Raw genomic sequence first — 17,331 nt, 5'->3', positions numbered from 1 at the left:
GTTTTTTACTAAAGTTTACTTTGAGTTAGTGACATTGTGAAGTTTTTGAGTTTTGAGAGGAAAGCGGCCAGTGACCAGAGGGTTCATTGAGGATAAGGACAGTGACGTCATCCATGTTTGGATGCAGGGCTTGACACGGGGGAGTACTTGTTGTGTTAGCATGAGACTAACACAGAGGAGTGTTCCCAGTGCAGGAACGCTAGCCTATCCATGTTACCCTGTCATTGTTAACATGAGACTAACACAGAGGAGTGTTCCCAGTGCAGGAACGCTAGCCTATCCATGTTACCCTGTCATTGTTAACATGAGACTAACACAGAGGAGTGTTCCCAGTGCAGGAACACTAGCCTATCCATGTTACCCTGTCATTGTTAACATGAGACTAACACAGAGGAGTGTTCCCAGTGCAGGAACGCTAGCCTATCCATGTTACCCTGTCATTGTTAACATGAGACTAACACAGAGGAGTGTTCCCAGTGCAGGAACGCTAGCCTATCCATGTTACCCTGTCATTGTTAACATGAGACTGACAGGAAAAACTGTTAGCCATTTGTCCATTGAAAACTGTTGGCCCAGTTAGCATGTGTTAGCCTCATAAACTAGCTAAAAGTGTCGATACCCACCTTGCTGGAGACCAGTTTGACGTTCCCTGAGGCCAGAGCCACAGCCGTGTCAGCCATGACCTCAGCCTTGATGGAGCCCAGGCCTCCTGTAGCGCTGGTCTTGATGAAGCTGTCCAACACCACGTCCAGTAGGTCCGTTATCTGAGGGCAGAGGTCACAGGTCATATACAATCTGGGTTGCATTCAGTGGGGCTAAACGTAAGGGACTGTTCAGAAATAAATGCATTATGTAGAATTGACAGGTCACAAAATCAGACAAGGAACTGCCTTTCTCCCCACAGTGTTCACTTGTTCACCACCCCGAAAAGATGTCAAAGAAATAGGTTGGGTGTGAAAGACACTACCATGAGTGTACAGCATGTTGTTTATTATCTATGGAGATAGCTATGTTCAGATGTCTATATTGCAGTCATCTGAGACAAGCAATGAAACTTTTAGAACGTAGATAATGATATTTAGGAAGAACACTTTCAACCCCAGAGTTGTCATTTCGATACCTTCAATAAAAAATAAATAAAAATGTTTATATTGACAAACACTGGCTATGATTTGGCATGTTGGATTCATAAACCATTCCCTGTGCCTATACAAATCCTATCTTCTACCTGACTGCCTCCCATCTCTGTCAGCCTACATGTCTGAGAAAGCCAACATGGGCAGTTGTTATTGAGCTTGGAGACATTTAACAGTACATTAAGCAAACATGTGCCCTCTAAGACAAGAGCGTTTGACTAAAATGTAACTAAGAGTCAAACAACTGGTGTGTATGCATACGTGAGTGTTTGAGAGCGAGAGTGTGTGTGTGGTGACTCTCACCTGGCCGAGGCTGCCCCAGATCTTGGCCTGTATAGAGGGGTACATTTGCTTCTCGTTGATGGTCATGGTGATGAGCTTATCCAAGATGGCGCTGACCCGCTGGCGCTTGGCGTCGTCGTTGTGCTTACAGAACCTCACCAGGTTGAGCAGCCAGGGGGTCATGTACTCCAGACACAGGTGTTTCAGCTCAATACCTACACACACACACACACACACACACACACACACACACACACACACACACACACACACACACACACACACACACAGAATCAGAGGTTGGATAACACCAGCTCCTCTGTTGTTGCTACAGCGTTGAGGAACAGAGGTTAGATAACACCAGCTCCTCTGTTGTTGCTACAGTGTTGAGGAACAGAGGTTGGATAACACCAGCTCCTCTGTTGTTGCTACAGTGTTGAGGAACAGAGGTTAGATAACACCAGCTCCTCTGTTGTTGCTACAGTGTTGAGGAACAGAGGTTAGATAACACCAGCTCCTCCGTTGTTGCTACAGTGTTGAGGAACAGAGGTTAGATAACACCAGCTCCTCCGTTGTTGCTACAGTGTTGAGGAACAGAGGTTAGATAACACCAGCTCCTCCGTTGTTGCTACAGCGTTGAGGAACAGAGGTTGGATAACACCAGCTCCTCTGTTGTTGCTACAGCGTTGAGGAACAGAGGTTGGATAACACCAGCTCCTCTGTTGTTGCTACAGTGTTGAGGAACAGAGGTTGGATAACACCAGCTCCTCTGTTGTTGCTACAGCGTTGAGGAACAGAGGTTGGATAACACCAGCTCCTCTGTTGTTGCTACAGTGTTGAGGAACAGAGGTTGGATAACACCAGCTCCTCTGTTGTTGCTACAGTGTTGAGGAACAGAGGTTGGATAACACCAGCTCCTCTGTTGTTGCTACAGCGTTGAGGAACAGAGGTTGGATAACACCAGCTCCTCTGTTGTTGCTACAGTGTTGAGGAACAGAGGTTGGCGTGTCATATCCACACCGAGAGCTCCAGAGCCATGGCTCAATGCACACTGATGGATAAGGCAATCAAACAGTTCCCCCACAAATGCATTTGTGTGTTGAGAGAAAGTAAGAGTTTCAGTCTGTAAAAGAGAAAGTGGGCGAGTGGGTTTGACTGAGAAAAGTGAGAAAGAGTGAGAGGGCATCTTTTGGAATGAATTTCAGTCAACGCATTTGTGAGTATGTGTGTTTCTGTGCATTCGTGTTCTAAACTCACTAGACTTGCTGAAGCCGGAGATGCACTCCTCCAGGAACTCCAGGGTGAGGTGTGGTTCGTTGGCGGCCAGCGTCTTGCTGATGGAGACTATGAAGAGGGTGTTGTTGGCAGGGATACACAGGCCTGAGGTCTCCAGCAGCTGGCCCTCGATCTTCAGGTTGAAGGTGCAGGTTAAGGCACACAGTAGGTTGTAGGCTGCAGACCTGTAGAGGGGACAGTTAGCTATATTCCATTTCCAATCAGGAAGTTGGTTGAAGAAGTTGTAAATCAATTGTTGTATTTAGCTACTGCTCATATTTAAGAGATCACGCTACACCAAGACCTGCTCTGATTGACCCCCCCCCCCCCCCCCGAGATATCCATGGGACTACATTTCCCAGAATCCACTAGAAACTAGTGTGTTTAGCCATGTTGAATGTCTGACCTGAGGCTGGGGTCGGAGCTGCCCAGGTTGAGTAGGGCGAGGTTCAGCAAGGTACCCGGCACATCTTTGGGCCTGATCTTGGTGTGCTGGGGGATGGAGTCTGGCTGTGAAAGCTCCCAGCGCGTCCTGATGTGGATGATGGACTGGACGATGGCATCACACTCCTGGTGCATGAAGGTGAGGGGTGTGCCCTGGTTGGCCATGGTCAGGGTGAACTGGGTCTCGTCCACCAGGCAGATCTCCTCGATTTCAGAGGCATAGTACACATCATTGAGGAACACGGACTGGCCCAGGACACGGGTACGCTCTGCTGATGTCACCTGGACGGCCGTGGAGCCCACCTGGGATAATAGGGAGGGTTGTTGTTGAGATAAAAGTGTGTACATGTCAACAATGACGACACAGACCACCTGTCTCATGTTGCTACACAAAGCAGGACTCAACAGCCAACCAATTCAACCTTCTACTTTCCCTTTGGCAACAAACTAATCTATATAAATTGATTGAGGCCCAGAGAAGTAAAAAACGTGATTTTCCTGTGTTATATATAAACTCAGCAAAAAAAGAAACGTCCTCACAGTCAACTGCGTTTATTTTCGGCAAACTTAACATGTGTAAATATTTGTATGATCATAAGATTCAACAACTGAGACGTAAACTGAACACGTTCCACAGACATGTGACTAACAGAAATGGAATAATGTGTCCCTGAATAAATGGGGGGTCAAAATCAAAAGTAACAGTCAATGCAGCTGGTGGCCACACTGCATTGCATCTCCTCCAGATGGACTGCACCAGATTTGCCAGTCCTTGCTGTGAGATGTTACCCCACTCTTCCACCAAGGCACCTGCAAGTTCCCGGACATTTCTGGGGGGGAATGGCCCTAGCCCTCACCCTCCGATCCAACAGGTCCCAGACGTGCTCAATGGGATTGAGATCCGGGCTCTTTGTTGGCCATGGCAGAACACTGACATTCCTGTCTTGCACAGAACGAGGAGTATGGCTGGTGGCATTGTCATGCTGGAGGGTGATGTCAGGATGAGCCTGCAGGAAGGGTACCACATGAGGGAGGAAGATGTCTTTCCTGTAACGCACAGCGTTGAGATTGCCTGCAATGACAACAAGCTCAGTCCGATGATGCTGTGACACACCGCCCCAGACCATGACGGACCCTCCACCTCCAAATCGATCCCGCTCCAGAGTACAGGCCTCGATGTAACGCTCATTCCTTCGACAATAAACACGAATCCGAACATCCCCCCTGGTGAGACAAAACCGCGACTCGTCAGTGAAGAGCACTTTTTGCCAGTCCTGTCTGGTCCAGCAATGGTGGGTTTGTGCCCATAGGCGACGTTGTTGCCGGTGATGTCTGGTGAGGACCTGCCTTACAACAAGCCTACAAGCCCTCAGTCCAGCCTCTCTCAGGCTATTGCGGACAGTCTGAGCACTGATGGAGGGATTGTGCGTTCCTGGCGTAAATCATGCAGTTGTTGTTGCCATCCTGTACCTGTTCCGCAGGTATGATGTTCGGATGTACCAATCCTGTGCAGGTGTTGTTACACATGGTCTGCCACAGAAGTAATTTGGATTTTTACAAATTATATTTGAAAGACCGGAAAAAGGGACGTTTCTTTTTTTGCTGAGTTTATACAAATATTTATATTTCTACACTGAGGTTGGAATAACACTGTAAAATTGTGAAAATGATGAGGCCTTTTTAATGTAAGACTACCTGAAATTTCAGCGTGTTTTGGTGCGATGGAGATGTGACCTTACCATGCTGTAAATTAGATCCAAAACAAAACAGGAGTTCCAAAACTCTGCCAATAACAGCATCATTTTCAGTTGTTTTCCCCTGCCCACTTGGACCACTCCCAGACAGTTCTATCAAAATGAATGCTGAGAACTTGCCCTTCGCTAAGATTTTTTTGTTGACAATATATATTTTATTTTTGCCCCTTTTCTTCCCAATTTTGTGATATCCAATTGGTAGTTACTGTCTTGTCCCATCCCTGCAACTCCGGTAAGGACTCGGGAGAAGCGACGTTCGAGAGCCATGCATCCTCTGAAACACGACCCTGTCAAGCTGCACTGCTTCTTGGCAAACTGCTTGCTTAACCCGGAAGCCAGCCTCACCAATGTGTCGGAGGAAACACAGTACAACTGGAGACCGAAGTCAGCTTGCAGGTGGTTAGCCCGCCACAAGGAGTCGCTAGAGCGCGATGGGACAAAGACATCCCGGTCAGCCAAACCCTCCCCTAACCCGGACGACGCTCGGCCAATTGTGCGCCGCCTCATGGGTCTCACGGTCTCAGCCGACTGTTACACAGCCTGTGTAGTGACGCTTCAAGCAGTGCCTTAGACAGCTGTGCCACTCGGGAGGCCCTTTTTGACCCTTTTAATTTAAAACAATCACAGTAAGGTTCCCCAATTGTTACCCAGAAATGATTTGATAGAGATAAAAAAAAAAGCTCCATTGGACCTTTGAGTAAACAATTCTCCATGTTCCCACCTGCCCTTCATACAACCCAGTTCCCCATACCTTGTTGTCCCTGTAGGCCAGTTTGAAAGTTAGGGTTAATGCTAGGGTTACACACGGACCACTGTGCTACTGACCTTGATGGAGACCTTGGTGTCCTTGTGGGCCAGTTTGAGGGCGTTGTGAAACACCTTGAGGTCCTCTTCCAGGGCAAGCGTGGCTGCGGGGAGTTTCTGCTGCTCTGCCTCTACGTGCTCCGCCAACCGTGCCGGCGAGTCGATGAACTGCACCCGCTTGCTGCCCTTCAGGCCTGTCAGCAGCCTCTCGTGGTACTTGGTGTACTCCCTCACCCACGTGTTGCAGTTGTACACGTAGACCACCACCACGTTCTTGTATGCGAAGCCCGGGAACACCACGAACCACTTGGACAAGAAGTCTGTCTTGAAGCGGTTGCTGGGACCCACGTGGGTCAGGTCCACTATAATATCGTAGGGCTTGGCGTAGTAAGGCTTCAGGGTCAGCAGCACATGGTAGATTAGAAGGTCTCCGTTGATCTGGCCTGTCTTAAACCTGCGGGAAGAGAAGGGAAAGAGAAGTTCAGGATAGGTCTGATGGAAGAGGAGGTGGTAGATGTTGAGGATAGGTCTGATGGAAGAGGAGGTGGTAGATGTTGAGGATAGGTCTGATGGAAGAGGAGGTGGTAGATGTTGAGGATAGGTCTGATGGAAGAGGTGGTGGTAGAAGTTAAGGATAGGTCTGATGGAAGAAGAGGTGGTGGTAGAAGTTAAGGATAGGTCTGATGGAAGAAGAGGTGGTGGTAGAAGTTAAGGATAGGTCTGATGGAAGAAGAGGTGGTGGTAGAAGTTAAGGATAGGTCTGATGGAAGAAGAGGTGGTGGTAGAAGTTAAGGATAGGTCTGATGGAAGAAGAGGTGGTGGTAGAAGTTAAGGATAGGTCTGATGGAAGAGGAGGTGGTAGATGTTGAGGATAGGTCTGTTCGAAGAGGAGGTGGTAGATGTTGAGGATAGGTCTGATGGAAGAAGAGGTGGTAGATGTTAAGGATATGTCTGATGGAAGAGGAGGTGGTAGATGTTGAGGATAGGTCTGATGGAAGAGGAGGTGGTAGATGTTGAGGATAGGTCTGATGGAAGAAGAGGTGGTAGATGTTAAGGATATGTCTGATGGAAGAGGAGGTGGTAGATGTTGAGGATAGGTCTGTTCGAAGAGGAGGTGGTAGATGTTGAGGATAGGTCTGATGGAAGAAGAGGTGGTGGTAGATGTTAAGGATATGTCTGATGGAAGAGGAGGTGGTAGATGTTAAGGATATGTCTGATGGAAGAGAAGGTGGTAGATGTTGAGGATAGGTCTGATGGAAGAAGAGGTGGTGGTAGAAGTTAAGGATATGTCTGATGGAAGAGGAGGTGGTAGATGTTAAGGATATGTCTGATGGAAGAGAAGGTGGTAGATGTTGAGGATAGGTCTGATGGAAGAGGAGGTGGTAGATGTTGAGGATAGGTCTGATGGAAGAGGAGGTGGTAGATGTTGAGGATAGGTCTGAAGGAAGAGGAGGTGGTAGAAGTTGAGGATAGGTCTGATGGAAGAGGAGGTGGTTGATGTTGAGGATAGATCTGATGGAAGAGGTGGTGGTAGAAGTTAAGGATATGTCTGATGGAAGAAGAGGTGGTGGTAGAAGTTAAGGATATGTCTGATGGAAGAGGAGGTAGTAAGTGCACTTCTCTGCAAGACAGGTCAACCTCTAAAAAGAAAGACCTTTACCGTTTTAATTATCCAAAAAGACACTGGTATTTTCTGGTCTCTTTAATTTAGAGAGAACAGTCTGACGGTGGAGTCATACAGGAAAAAATTGAAATTCATCCCATTCTGAAAGCAACTTCATAAACAACGTTTTTGTTGTTACAGGCTCTTCTTGGTCTCAGCATAACCATGTCAAAATAACAACAACCAAAAAGTAAATCAACAGCAGTATTATTAGTGTCATTTACTGGTAGCCGCGGACTGAATTGTAAGCCTAAACTACTTTACATACACCCTTCTCTGTCTCTTTCCTCTTGCAGCATGTGAGACATCTGTATGCTGTAGCGGTGGAGGTCCAAGGAGCCTAGAAATAACTAAGTCAGAAAAAGACCCGAGGGGCGATAGGAAGTGTGTGCATCTCAAGAGGCTTGGGTCGCAGCAGGTGCTTCCTCTGACAGACACACACGCCCGCCCGCTCCTTATACTGACATCTTCCTAGTCCAGTTAACCTTGCCACTCTCGCTCTCTCTCTCACACACAAGCGCTCTAAGGCTGTGCCCTTGCCCAGGTAAGAGATGCCCATACAATCTCCAACATACATTGTATAAAAAAAAGGAATGACCAAATAAATGTGTTTTTGTGGTAAGATTGTTTATCTTAGTGGACATCGCAATGAAAATGACAAAACCATGACTTGTAAAATGTTTTACTAAAAGACATCTAGCTTATTCTGACATGTATTTATTGTATCACCTTCCTGAAAGGTATTGCATAGAACTAACTTGCTATAAGTTATTATTTATGGTAAAGCAAGTGTATCGGTCTACTTCAGTAACACATTGACTGATTAATTCATTTTGAATAAATTGTACTGTGACAGTGAGTGAAAGACTTAACTGGGCTAGTTAGATTGTTTTTATATAAATCACATCTTGTTTTATCAGGTGAATGATAATGGCAGGGAGAAGTAATCTTTTTTTAAATTAATAGATTTGCTAGACAGTTTTCCATTATTTTGACCTCCCCACATTATAATTGGAAGAGAAAATGTAAACTATAACATAGCCTATTGCTAGAAAGGTAACTCCAAACACATTTTCGCTAATAGAAGCTGCTTATCTGGTTAAACAAAGGTTAGCCATGTGTTGGCAAAAATGTCCAAGTCAAGAAAGCCTACCAGCAGCCAGCGGCTCTTGCCGCGACTGGTACTCGCGGGTGCTTTTTCAAAGCCTTTGTCAGACTCCAATGAGTGTAATTTGCTCAATATTAGGAGTTGAGAAATAAAGTTATTAGAAAAAAGATATTCTCCTCTTTCCTACTGTAAAACCCCCCCCCAAAAAAAACAGACACCCTGCAATAACTCTGCGGACCCCAAGCACATGTAACTCACAATTTCTAGAACTATATTCAAACATTAACAAAATGTCACAATACAGTGACTGTTTGCTGGCATGAACAACAAAAGCTATTCTCTTCCTATCCTACCATTTCAGAGAAACTGAAGAATGGAAGGCTCCAGAATATCTCTCCATCTTCTCTTCTTCCTTCTGATTGGACAAGCTTCACACACCAGCATTACTCAGCCTCAGACCACTAATGCCATATATCCAACTGACATAACCTTCATTACCCAAGAGGAAAACACCTCCAGCTCTCCCACAGAGGCCACCACGGGCTGCCTCATCAAGCCCCAGTTGGGCTTCATAGTGGTGACCTGCGCCGGGGGCCTGGTCCTGGTTCTGCTCGTCTCTACTGTGGTCCTGGCCTCCCAGGTGTGCAGTCTTAGGCGCCAGGCCCGTGCCCCTCGCCCTGCCCGCAGTAACGTGGACCTGGTGAGTGGCGCGGGCTACTGGGACACGGAGCACTCTGAGGGGGGCATAGTGGGGCCCTGCGATACCAGTGTCATGTTGGAGGAGGTCCGTGTGGATGGAGAAGAGGATGAAGAGCAGGGGGAAGAAGAGAAGGAGGAAAGGGAGGAGGAGCAGGCAGAAGGGGTCAGGGGCCAAATGGGGGATGCGGGAACAACTGGCGAAATGGCCATGCAGATGCAGAGTTCCAGCTCCAGGGATTTGTGTCTGGAAATCCCCCAGGATCTAGAGAACATGCCCCTAGTGGTGTGAGTAGAGCATTGCATGCACTCCCTCTCCAGCCTCAGAGAGCCATGGCCTGGCTCGGAGCTGAACTTCACTCAGGCATAGATAAACAGGCCAGATCAGCTCCAGTCTTGTGCCTCAAGTCAAAACAAAGAGTATTTGTTCTTTTTTATAAGTACTCCAGCTATATGTAATCAATTTTAGGAGCTTTTACATATTTGCTTTGTAAACTGCATTAATCTGATGTAATTTGGAATGATTTTGTCTCAAATTGATTTCCATAGAGAACATTTGAATAGGCTGTTGGGAGCAGCAAGACATTCGTTTGAAATAATGTGCTACAAACAGCACACTACTGCCAACTGCCCAAGTTAATTACACTTACTACGAAGGTTCAGGATCTTTGTACGGGTGGGTCACATATTTTACATTTGAGTCATTTAGCAGAAGCTCTTATCCAGAGTGACTTACAGGAGCAACTAGGGTAAAGTGCCTTGCTCAAGGGCATATTGACAGATTTGTCACCTAGTCGGCTATGGGATTGAAAACAGTGACCTTTCGGTTACTGGCCCAATGCTCTTAACTGCCCAATTCGATCATGTTCGCAGTACACTTTTCCAACTTCACATAATGGCAGTAGTACTGAGAATATTTGATTAACTAAGTGTAATAAAAGGGTATTAAGCTTAAGTAGAAAGTATATTTTGTTGAAGATGGACACGCGTCAAATTGAGATACCTGGTTTTGGACTGGTTGTACTCTCAACTACAATATGTAATAGAATGGAAGCCCCGTCTCTATTGACACTGTTGGCTAAAAGATTCCTTCTCAGCAAACAAGCACTCAAACATTTTCTCCCATATATATATATATATATATATATATATATATATAACTGAATGTGGTCACTTCTCCCCAAGACATTAAATGTCAAACATTTTATAATATATGTTGTCCAATCTAACTGTCCTGTCTACCTGTATTAAAAAATATATAATAATAAAACGCTCAAATATGCCAAACATGCTTGCTCATCAGATGAGATCAGTTAGAATTATTACTTTCCACCAACTTGATGTGAACTTCCTTCCTTTCATCTGAAGTGATTCCATGCACAAATACTATACCAAGGGTAGACTTTGAACATCTTGTTGCCATCCTTGGCTGGGCACAGAGACGGCATTGGGCCTGCCAAGCCTACTTGTTGAATGAATAAGTCTCCCCCTCAACCTTCACGTGTCAGTCGAGCAGTCCAGTCACAGAACTCCTAACTCTTTTGTTTCCACTCTTCTCTACTAAGTCTAACTTCTTTTCTCTTTTCTGTAAAATTACAATATTTGTTTAAATGCCACAACCCAAATAAATAGCAGTTTTGTGAAAATGTGTGAATGAATGGCATTCTTGTTTTGAATTGATGGAGTAAGAACACAAGTGTATAGACAACAGCTTCAGAAACGGTGGACCGCAATAAATACAGGAGGTAGCATGAGTACAAGGACAGCAGTGAAATAGATGTGAAATTATTCCATTACTGTAAACAAATATCCTGGCACTAGTTTAATAGGTTATATTATTATTAGGACCAAGTGTTTTAATATAGTCAATTACAGAAGTGGATGTCTATCAGGAAAATAGCCCCTTGGGGAGTTTAAAAAAAACAATTGTTTAATTAATATATTAACAAAATCTGTGTACTAGATTAGGTTGACTGAAGATGCTTTATGTTGACACAAACTGTATTGAAGAACAAAGACCTGATGAAGAACCAAGGGTAAAGTCATACATTGCAATAAGTGATACTAGCTTTCACCTGGATTCACCTAGTCAGTCTACAGTGCATTCAGAAAGTATTTCATACTCCTTTTCCCACATTTTGTGTTACAGCTACAATTTTTAAAATAGATTAAATTGAGATATTTTGTCATTGGCCGACACACAATACACCCCATTATGTCAAAGTGGAAATGTTTTTGCAGATTTTTTTACAAATTAATTAAAAATGAAAAGCTGAAATGTCTTGAGTCAATAAGTATGGCGAAATGACCATGCAGATGCTGAGTTCCAGCTCCAGGGATTCATGTCTGGAAGTACTACAGGATCAAGAGAACATGCCTAGTGGTGTGAGGAAAGTGAAAAGCTGAAATGTCTTGAGTCAATAAGTATTCAACCCCTTTGTTATGGCAAGCTTAAATAGGTTCAGGAGTAAACATTTGCTTAACAAGTCACATTATAAGTTGCATGGACTCACTCTGTGTACAATAATAGTGTATAACATGATTTCCGAATGACTACCTCATCTCTGTACCCCACACATACAATTAATCTGCACGGTCCCTCAGTCGAGCAGTGAATTTTAAAACACAGATTCAACCACAAAAACCAGGGAGGTTTTACAATGCCTCACAAAGAAGGGTACCTATTGGTACATGGGTTAAACATTTGAAAATGAGTTTATTAATTAGGCTTTGGATGGTGTATCAATACACCCAGTCACTACAAAGATACAGGCGTCCTTCCTAACTCAGTTGCCGGAGAGGAAGGAAAGTGTTCAAGGATTTTACCATGAGGCCAATGGTGACTTTAAAACAGTTAGAGTTTAATGGCTGTGATAGGAGAAAAAAACTGAGGATGGATCAACAACATTGTAGTTACTCCACAATATTAACCTTATTGGCAGAGTGAAAAGAAGGAAGCCTGTACAGAATAAAAATATTCAAAAACATGCATCCTGTTTGCAACAAGCCACTAAAGTAATACAGCAAAAAAGGAAGCAAAGCAATTACTTTTTATTCTAAATACAAAATGTTTGGGGCAAATCCAATTCATTTCTGAATACCACTCTTCAGATTTTCAAGCACAGTGGTGGCTGCATCATGTTATCGGTATGCTTGTAATTGTTAAGGACTGAGGAGGTTTTCAGGACAAAAAAGCAATGGAATGTAGCTAAGCACCGGTAAAATCCTAGAGGAAAACCTGATTCAGTCTGCTTTCCACCAGACACTGGGAGATGAATTCACCTTTCAGCAGGACAATAATCTAAAACGAGGTCAAATCTACATTGCAGTTGCTAACCAAGAAGACTGAATATTCCTGAGTGGCCGTTCTTAGTTTTAACTTATATCTGCTAGAAAATCTATGGCAAGACTTGAAAACGGTTGTCATATAATGATCAACAACCAATTTGACAGAGCATTTCAAAATTGTAAAACAATTTTTAAAAGAATAAATGGGCAAATATTGTACAATCCAGGTGTGCAAAGCTCTTAGAAATGTGTAGCTGTAACAAAACAAAATCTAGAATAAGTCGAGGTATGAATACTTTCTGAAGGAACTGTATGTGATGGAAAGAGCAGGTGTCCTTAATGTTTTGTACACTCAGTATATAAACCTGAGCACACGATAAGAAAAATGTGGACTTTATATTGTTGGCATGTGAAAAAAAGGAGAGCAAAACTGAAGCATCAACCACAATCTACACAGAAAGACATGTTCAACAATTCAACTCAAAATAAACACTGTACGAACCACCGCTCGTCTTTGACACTACGTCTTGAACCTTTCATTTGGACCGCTGAGAAACATGCTGTGTTTTGTTTTATTTATTACTTCCATTGAAAGTTTTAAACCAATAGCACAAAGACACCAAACAAACACAACTGTATAATTGAACTGAATGACTGGTAGCGACAACTGAACAATTTCCCATGTAACATGCTTCAGCAGCAAGACAACAAGGTGGACAACTACTTTCACACCATCATTGCAGGAGTGATAGGTAACTATTTATTCAACAGAAACTTCCCAGGGCACAACATTCAGTACCGTCTGAAACAAACTACAGTGCATTTGGAAAATTTTCAGACCCCTTCCGTTTTCCACATTTTGTTACATTACACCCTAATTCTAAAATTGATAAAATACAATGTTTCCCTCATCAATCTACACACAATACCCCATAATGACAAGGCAAAAACAGATTTTTAGAAATGTTTGCAAATATATAAAAATAAAAAAAAGATTTAAAAGGAAATACCTTATTTACGTAAATATTCAGACCCTTTGCTATGACATTGGAAATTGAGCTCAGGTAGATCCTGTGTCCTTTGATCATTCTTGAGATGTTTCAACAACTTAATTGGAGTGATAAATTCAATTGATTGGACATGATTTGGAAAGGCACACACTCGTCTATATAAAGGTCCCACAGTTGACAGTGCATGTCAGAGCAAAAACCAAGCCATGGGGTCAAAGGAATTGTACGTAGAGCTCAGAGATTGTGATGAGGCACAGATCTGGGGGTGGGTACCAAAGCATTTCTGCAGCATTGAAGGTCCACATTCTTAAATGGAAGAAGTTTGGAACCACCAAGACTCTTACTAGAGCTGGCCGCCCGACCACACTGAGCAAGTGGGGGAGAAGGGCCTTGGTCAGGGAGGTGACCAAGAACCCGAAGGTCACGCTGATCCCGATGGTCACTGACAGAGCGCCAGAGTTCCTCCGTGGAGATGGGAGAACATTCCAGAAGGACAACAACCTCTGCAGCACTTCACCAATTAGGTCTTTATGGTAATGTGGCTAGATGGAAGCCACTCAGTAAGGCACGACAGCCCACTTGGAGTTTGCCAAAAGGCACCTCAAGACTCTTAGACCATGAGAAACAAGATTCTCTGGTCTGATGAAACCAAGCTTGAACTCTTTGGCCAGAATGCCAAGCATCACGTCTGGAGGAAACCTGGCACCATCCTGACCGTGAAGCACGGCGGTGGCAGCATCATTCCTTGGGGATGTTTTTCAGCGGCAGGGACTGACAGACTAGTCAGGATCGAGGGAAAGATGGAGCAAAGTAAAGAGAGATCCTTGATGAAAACCTGCTCCAGAGTGCTCAGGACCTCAGACTGGGGTGAAGGTTCACCTTCCAACAGCACAACGACCCTAAGCACACAGCCAAGACAATGCAGGAGTGGCTTCGGGACAAGTCTATGAATGTTCGTGAGCGGCCCAGCCAGAGCTTGGACATGAACCCGATCGAGCATCTCTGGAGAGACCTGAAAAAAGCTATGCAGCGACACTCCCCATCCAACCTGACAGAGCTTGAGAGGATCTGCAGAGATGAATGGGAGAATCTCCCCAAATACAGGTGTGCCAAGCTTGAAGCTTCATACCAAAGAAGATTTGAGTCTGTAATCACTGCTGTAATGGGTCTGAATACTTATAAATACATACACATACAGTTCAAGTTGGAAGTTTACATACACCTTAGCCAAATACATTTAAACTCAGTTTCACAATTTTTGACATTTAATCCTAGTAAAAATTCCCTGTCTTAGGTCAGTTAGGATCACCAGTTTATTATAAGAATGAGAAATGTCAGAATAATAGTAGAGAGAATAATTTATTTCAGCTATATTTCTTTCATCACATTCCCAGTGGGTCAGAAGTTTACATGTACTCAATTAGTATTTGGTAGCATTGCCTTTAAATTGTTTAACTTGGGTCAAACGTTTTGGGTAGACTTCCACAAGCTTCCCACAAAATGTTGGGTGAATTTTGGCCCATTCCTCCTGACAGAGCTGGTGTAACTGAGTCAGGTTTGTAGGCCTCCTTGCTCGCACACGCTTTTTCAGTTCCGCCCACAAATTTACTGTAGGATTGAGGTCATGGCTTTGTCATGGCCACTCCAACACCTTGACTTTGTTGTCCTTAAGCTATTTTGCCACAACTTTGGAAGTATGCTTGGGGTCATTGTCCATTTGGAAGACCCACTTGCGACCAAGCTTTAACTACCTGACTGATGTCTTGAGATGCTGCTTCAATATATCCACATCATTTCCAATCCTCATGAAGCCATCTATTTTGTGAAGCACCCCCACAACAAGATGTTGCCACCCCCGTGCTTCACGGTTGGGAGGTTGTTCTTTGGCTTGCAAGCCTGCCCCTTTTTCCTCCAAACATAACGATGGTCATTATGGCCAAACAGTTCTATTTTTGTTTCATTAGACCAGAGGACATTTCTCCAAAAAGTACAATCTTTGTCCCCATATGCAGTTGCAAACCGTAGTCTGGCTTTTTTATGGTGGTTTTGGAGCAGTGGCTTCTTCCTTGCTGTGCGGCCTTTTAGGTTATGTCGATATAGGACTCGTTTTACTGTGGATATAGATACTTTTGTACCCGTTTCCTCCAGCATCTTCACAAAGTCCTTTGCTGCTGTTCTGGGATTGATTTGCACTTTTTGCACCAAAGTACATCTCTAGGAGACAGAACGCGTCCACTTCCTGAGCGGTATGATGGCTGTGTGGTCCCATAGTGTTTCTACTTGCGTACTATTGTTTGTACAGATGAATGTGGTACCTTCCGGCGTTTGGAAATTGCTCCCAAGGATGAGCCAGACTTGGAGGTCTACAATTTTTTTTCTGAGACCTTGGCTGATTTCTTTTGATTTTCCCATGATGTCAAGCACTGAGTTTGAAGGTAGGCCTTGAAATACATCCACAGGTACCTCCAATTGACTCAGATGATGTCAATTAGCCTATCAGAAGCTTCTAAAGCCATGACATCCTTTTCTGGAATTTTCCAAACTGTTTAAAGGCACAGTCAACTTAGTGTAAGTAAACTTCTGAACCACTTGAATTGTGATAAAGTGAATTATAAGTTAAATAATCTGTCTGTAAACAATTGTTGGAAAAATTACATGCACGAAGTAGATGTCCTAACTGACTTGCCAAAACCATAGTTTGTTAACAAGAAATTTGTGGAGTGGTTGAAAAATGAGTTAATGACTCCAACCTAAGTGTATGTAAACTTCCGACTTCAACTGTATACATACATAAAGTCAGCAAAAAAAGAAACGTCCCTTTTTCAGGACCCTGTCTTTCAAAGATAATTTGTAAAAACCCAAATAACTTCACAGATCTTCATTGTAAAGGGTTTAAACACCGTTTCCCATGCTTGTTCAATGAACCATAAACAATGAATGAACATGCACCTGTGGAACGGTCGTTAAGACAGTAACAGCTTACAGACGGTAGGCAATTAAGGTCACAGTTATGAAAACTTAGGACGCTAAAGAGGCCTTTCTACTGACACTGAAAAACACCAAAAGAAAGACGCCCAGGGTCCCTGCTCATCTGCGTGAATGTGCCTTAGGCATGCTGCAAGGAGGCATGAGGACTGCAGATGTGGCCAGGGCAATATATTGCAATGTCCGTACTGTGAGACGCCTAAGACAGCGCTACAGGGAGACAGGACGGACAGCTGATCGTCCTCGCAGTGGCAGACCACGTGTAAACAACACCTGCACAGGATTGGTACATCCGAACATCATACCTGAGGGACAGGTACAGGATGGCAACAACAACTGCCCGAGTTACACCAGGAACGCACAATCCCTCCATCAGTGCTCAGACTGTCCGCAATAGGCTGAGAGAGGCTGGACTGAGGGCTTGTAGACCTGTTGTAAGGCAGGTCCCCACCAGACATCACTGGCAACAACGTCACCTATGGGCACAAACCCACCGTCGCTGGACCAGACAGAACTGGCAAAAAGTGCTCTTCATTGACGAGTCAGTTTTGTCTCACCGGGGTGATGGTCGGATTTGCGTTTATTGACGAAGGAATGAGCGTTACACCGAGGCCTGTACTCTGGAGCAGGATCGATTTGGAGGTGGAGGGTCTGTCATGGTCTGGGGCGGTGTGTCACAGCATCATCGGACTGAGCTTGTTGTCATTGCAGGCAATCTCAACGCTGTGCGTTACAGGGAAGACATCCTCCTCCCTCATGGGGTACCCTTCCTGCAGGCTCACCCTGACATGACCCTCCAGCATGACAATGCCACTAGCCATACTCCTCGTTCTGTGCATGATTCACTGCAAGACAGGAATGTCAGTGTTCTGCTATGGCCAACAAA

General features: G+C 44.3%; 2 protein-coding genes across 6 annotated transcripts in view; one reads left to right on the top strand and one right to left on the bottom strand.

The window, feature by feature from the left end:
* Window positions 1–10,810, top strand: part of LOC115163588 (uncharacterized) — an 11,175-nt gene extending 365 nt beyond the window's left edge. Inside the window, exons 2-3 of the mRNA XM_029715594.1 lie at window positions 7,655–7,902; window positions 8,828–10,810. Coding sequence (XP_029571454.1) covers window positions 8,840–9,454 — 615 coding nt within the window. The 5' untranslated portion in view covers window positions 7,655–7,902; window positions 8,828–8,839 and the 3' untranslated portion in view covers window positions 9,455–10,810. The remainder of the gene's footprint in view (window positions 1–7,654; window positions 7,903–8,827) is intronic.
* Window positions 1–17,331, bottom strand: part of LOC115163585 (neurofibromin) — a 103,060-nt gene that overhangs the window by 26,017 nt on the left and 59,712 nt on the right. For all 5 annotated transcript variants that reach the window (XR_003869777.1, XM_029715588.1, XM_029715589.1 and 2 more), the window contains 5 exons: window positions 5,717–6,149; window positions 3,100–3,440; window positions 2,676–2,878; window positions 1,440–1,633; window positions 624–764 (listed from right to left, as the gene is read on the bottom strand). Coding sequence is in view for 4 of the 5 variants with exons in the window: in XM_029715588.1 (XP_029571448.1) it covers window positions 624–764; window positions 1,440–1,633; window positions 2,676–2,878; window positions 3,100–3,440; window positions 5,717–6,149 (1,312 nt within the window). In the remaining variant the exon portion in view is untranslated. The remainder of the gene's footprint in view (window positions 1–623; window positions 765–1,439; window positions 1,634–2,675; window positions 2,879–3,099; window positions 3,441–5,716; window positions 6,150–17,331) is intronic.

The sequence above is a fragment of the Salmo trutta genome, chromosome 26 (assembly GCF_901001165.1).
Source record: "Salmo trutta chromosome 26, fSalTru1.1, whole genome shotgun sequence".
NCBI lineage: Eukaryota > Metazoa > Chordata > Actinopteri > Salmoniformes > Salmonidae > Salmo > Salmo trutta.
This window is presented reverse-complemented; position numbering and strand designations above follow the sequence as displayed.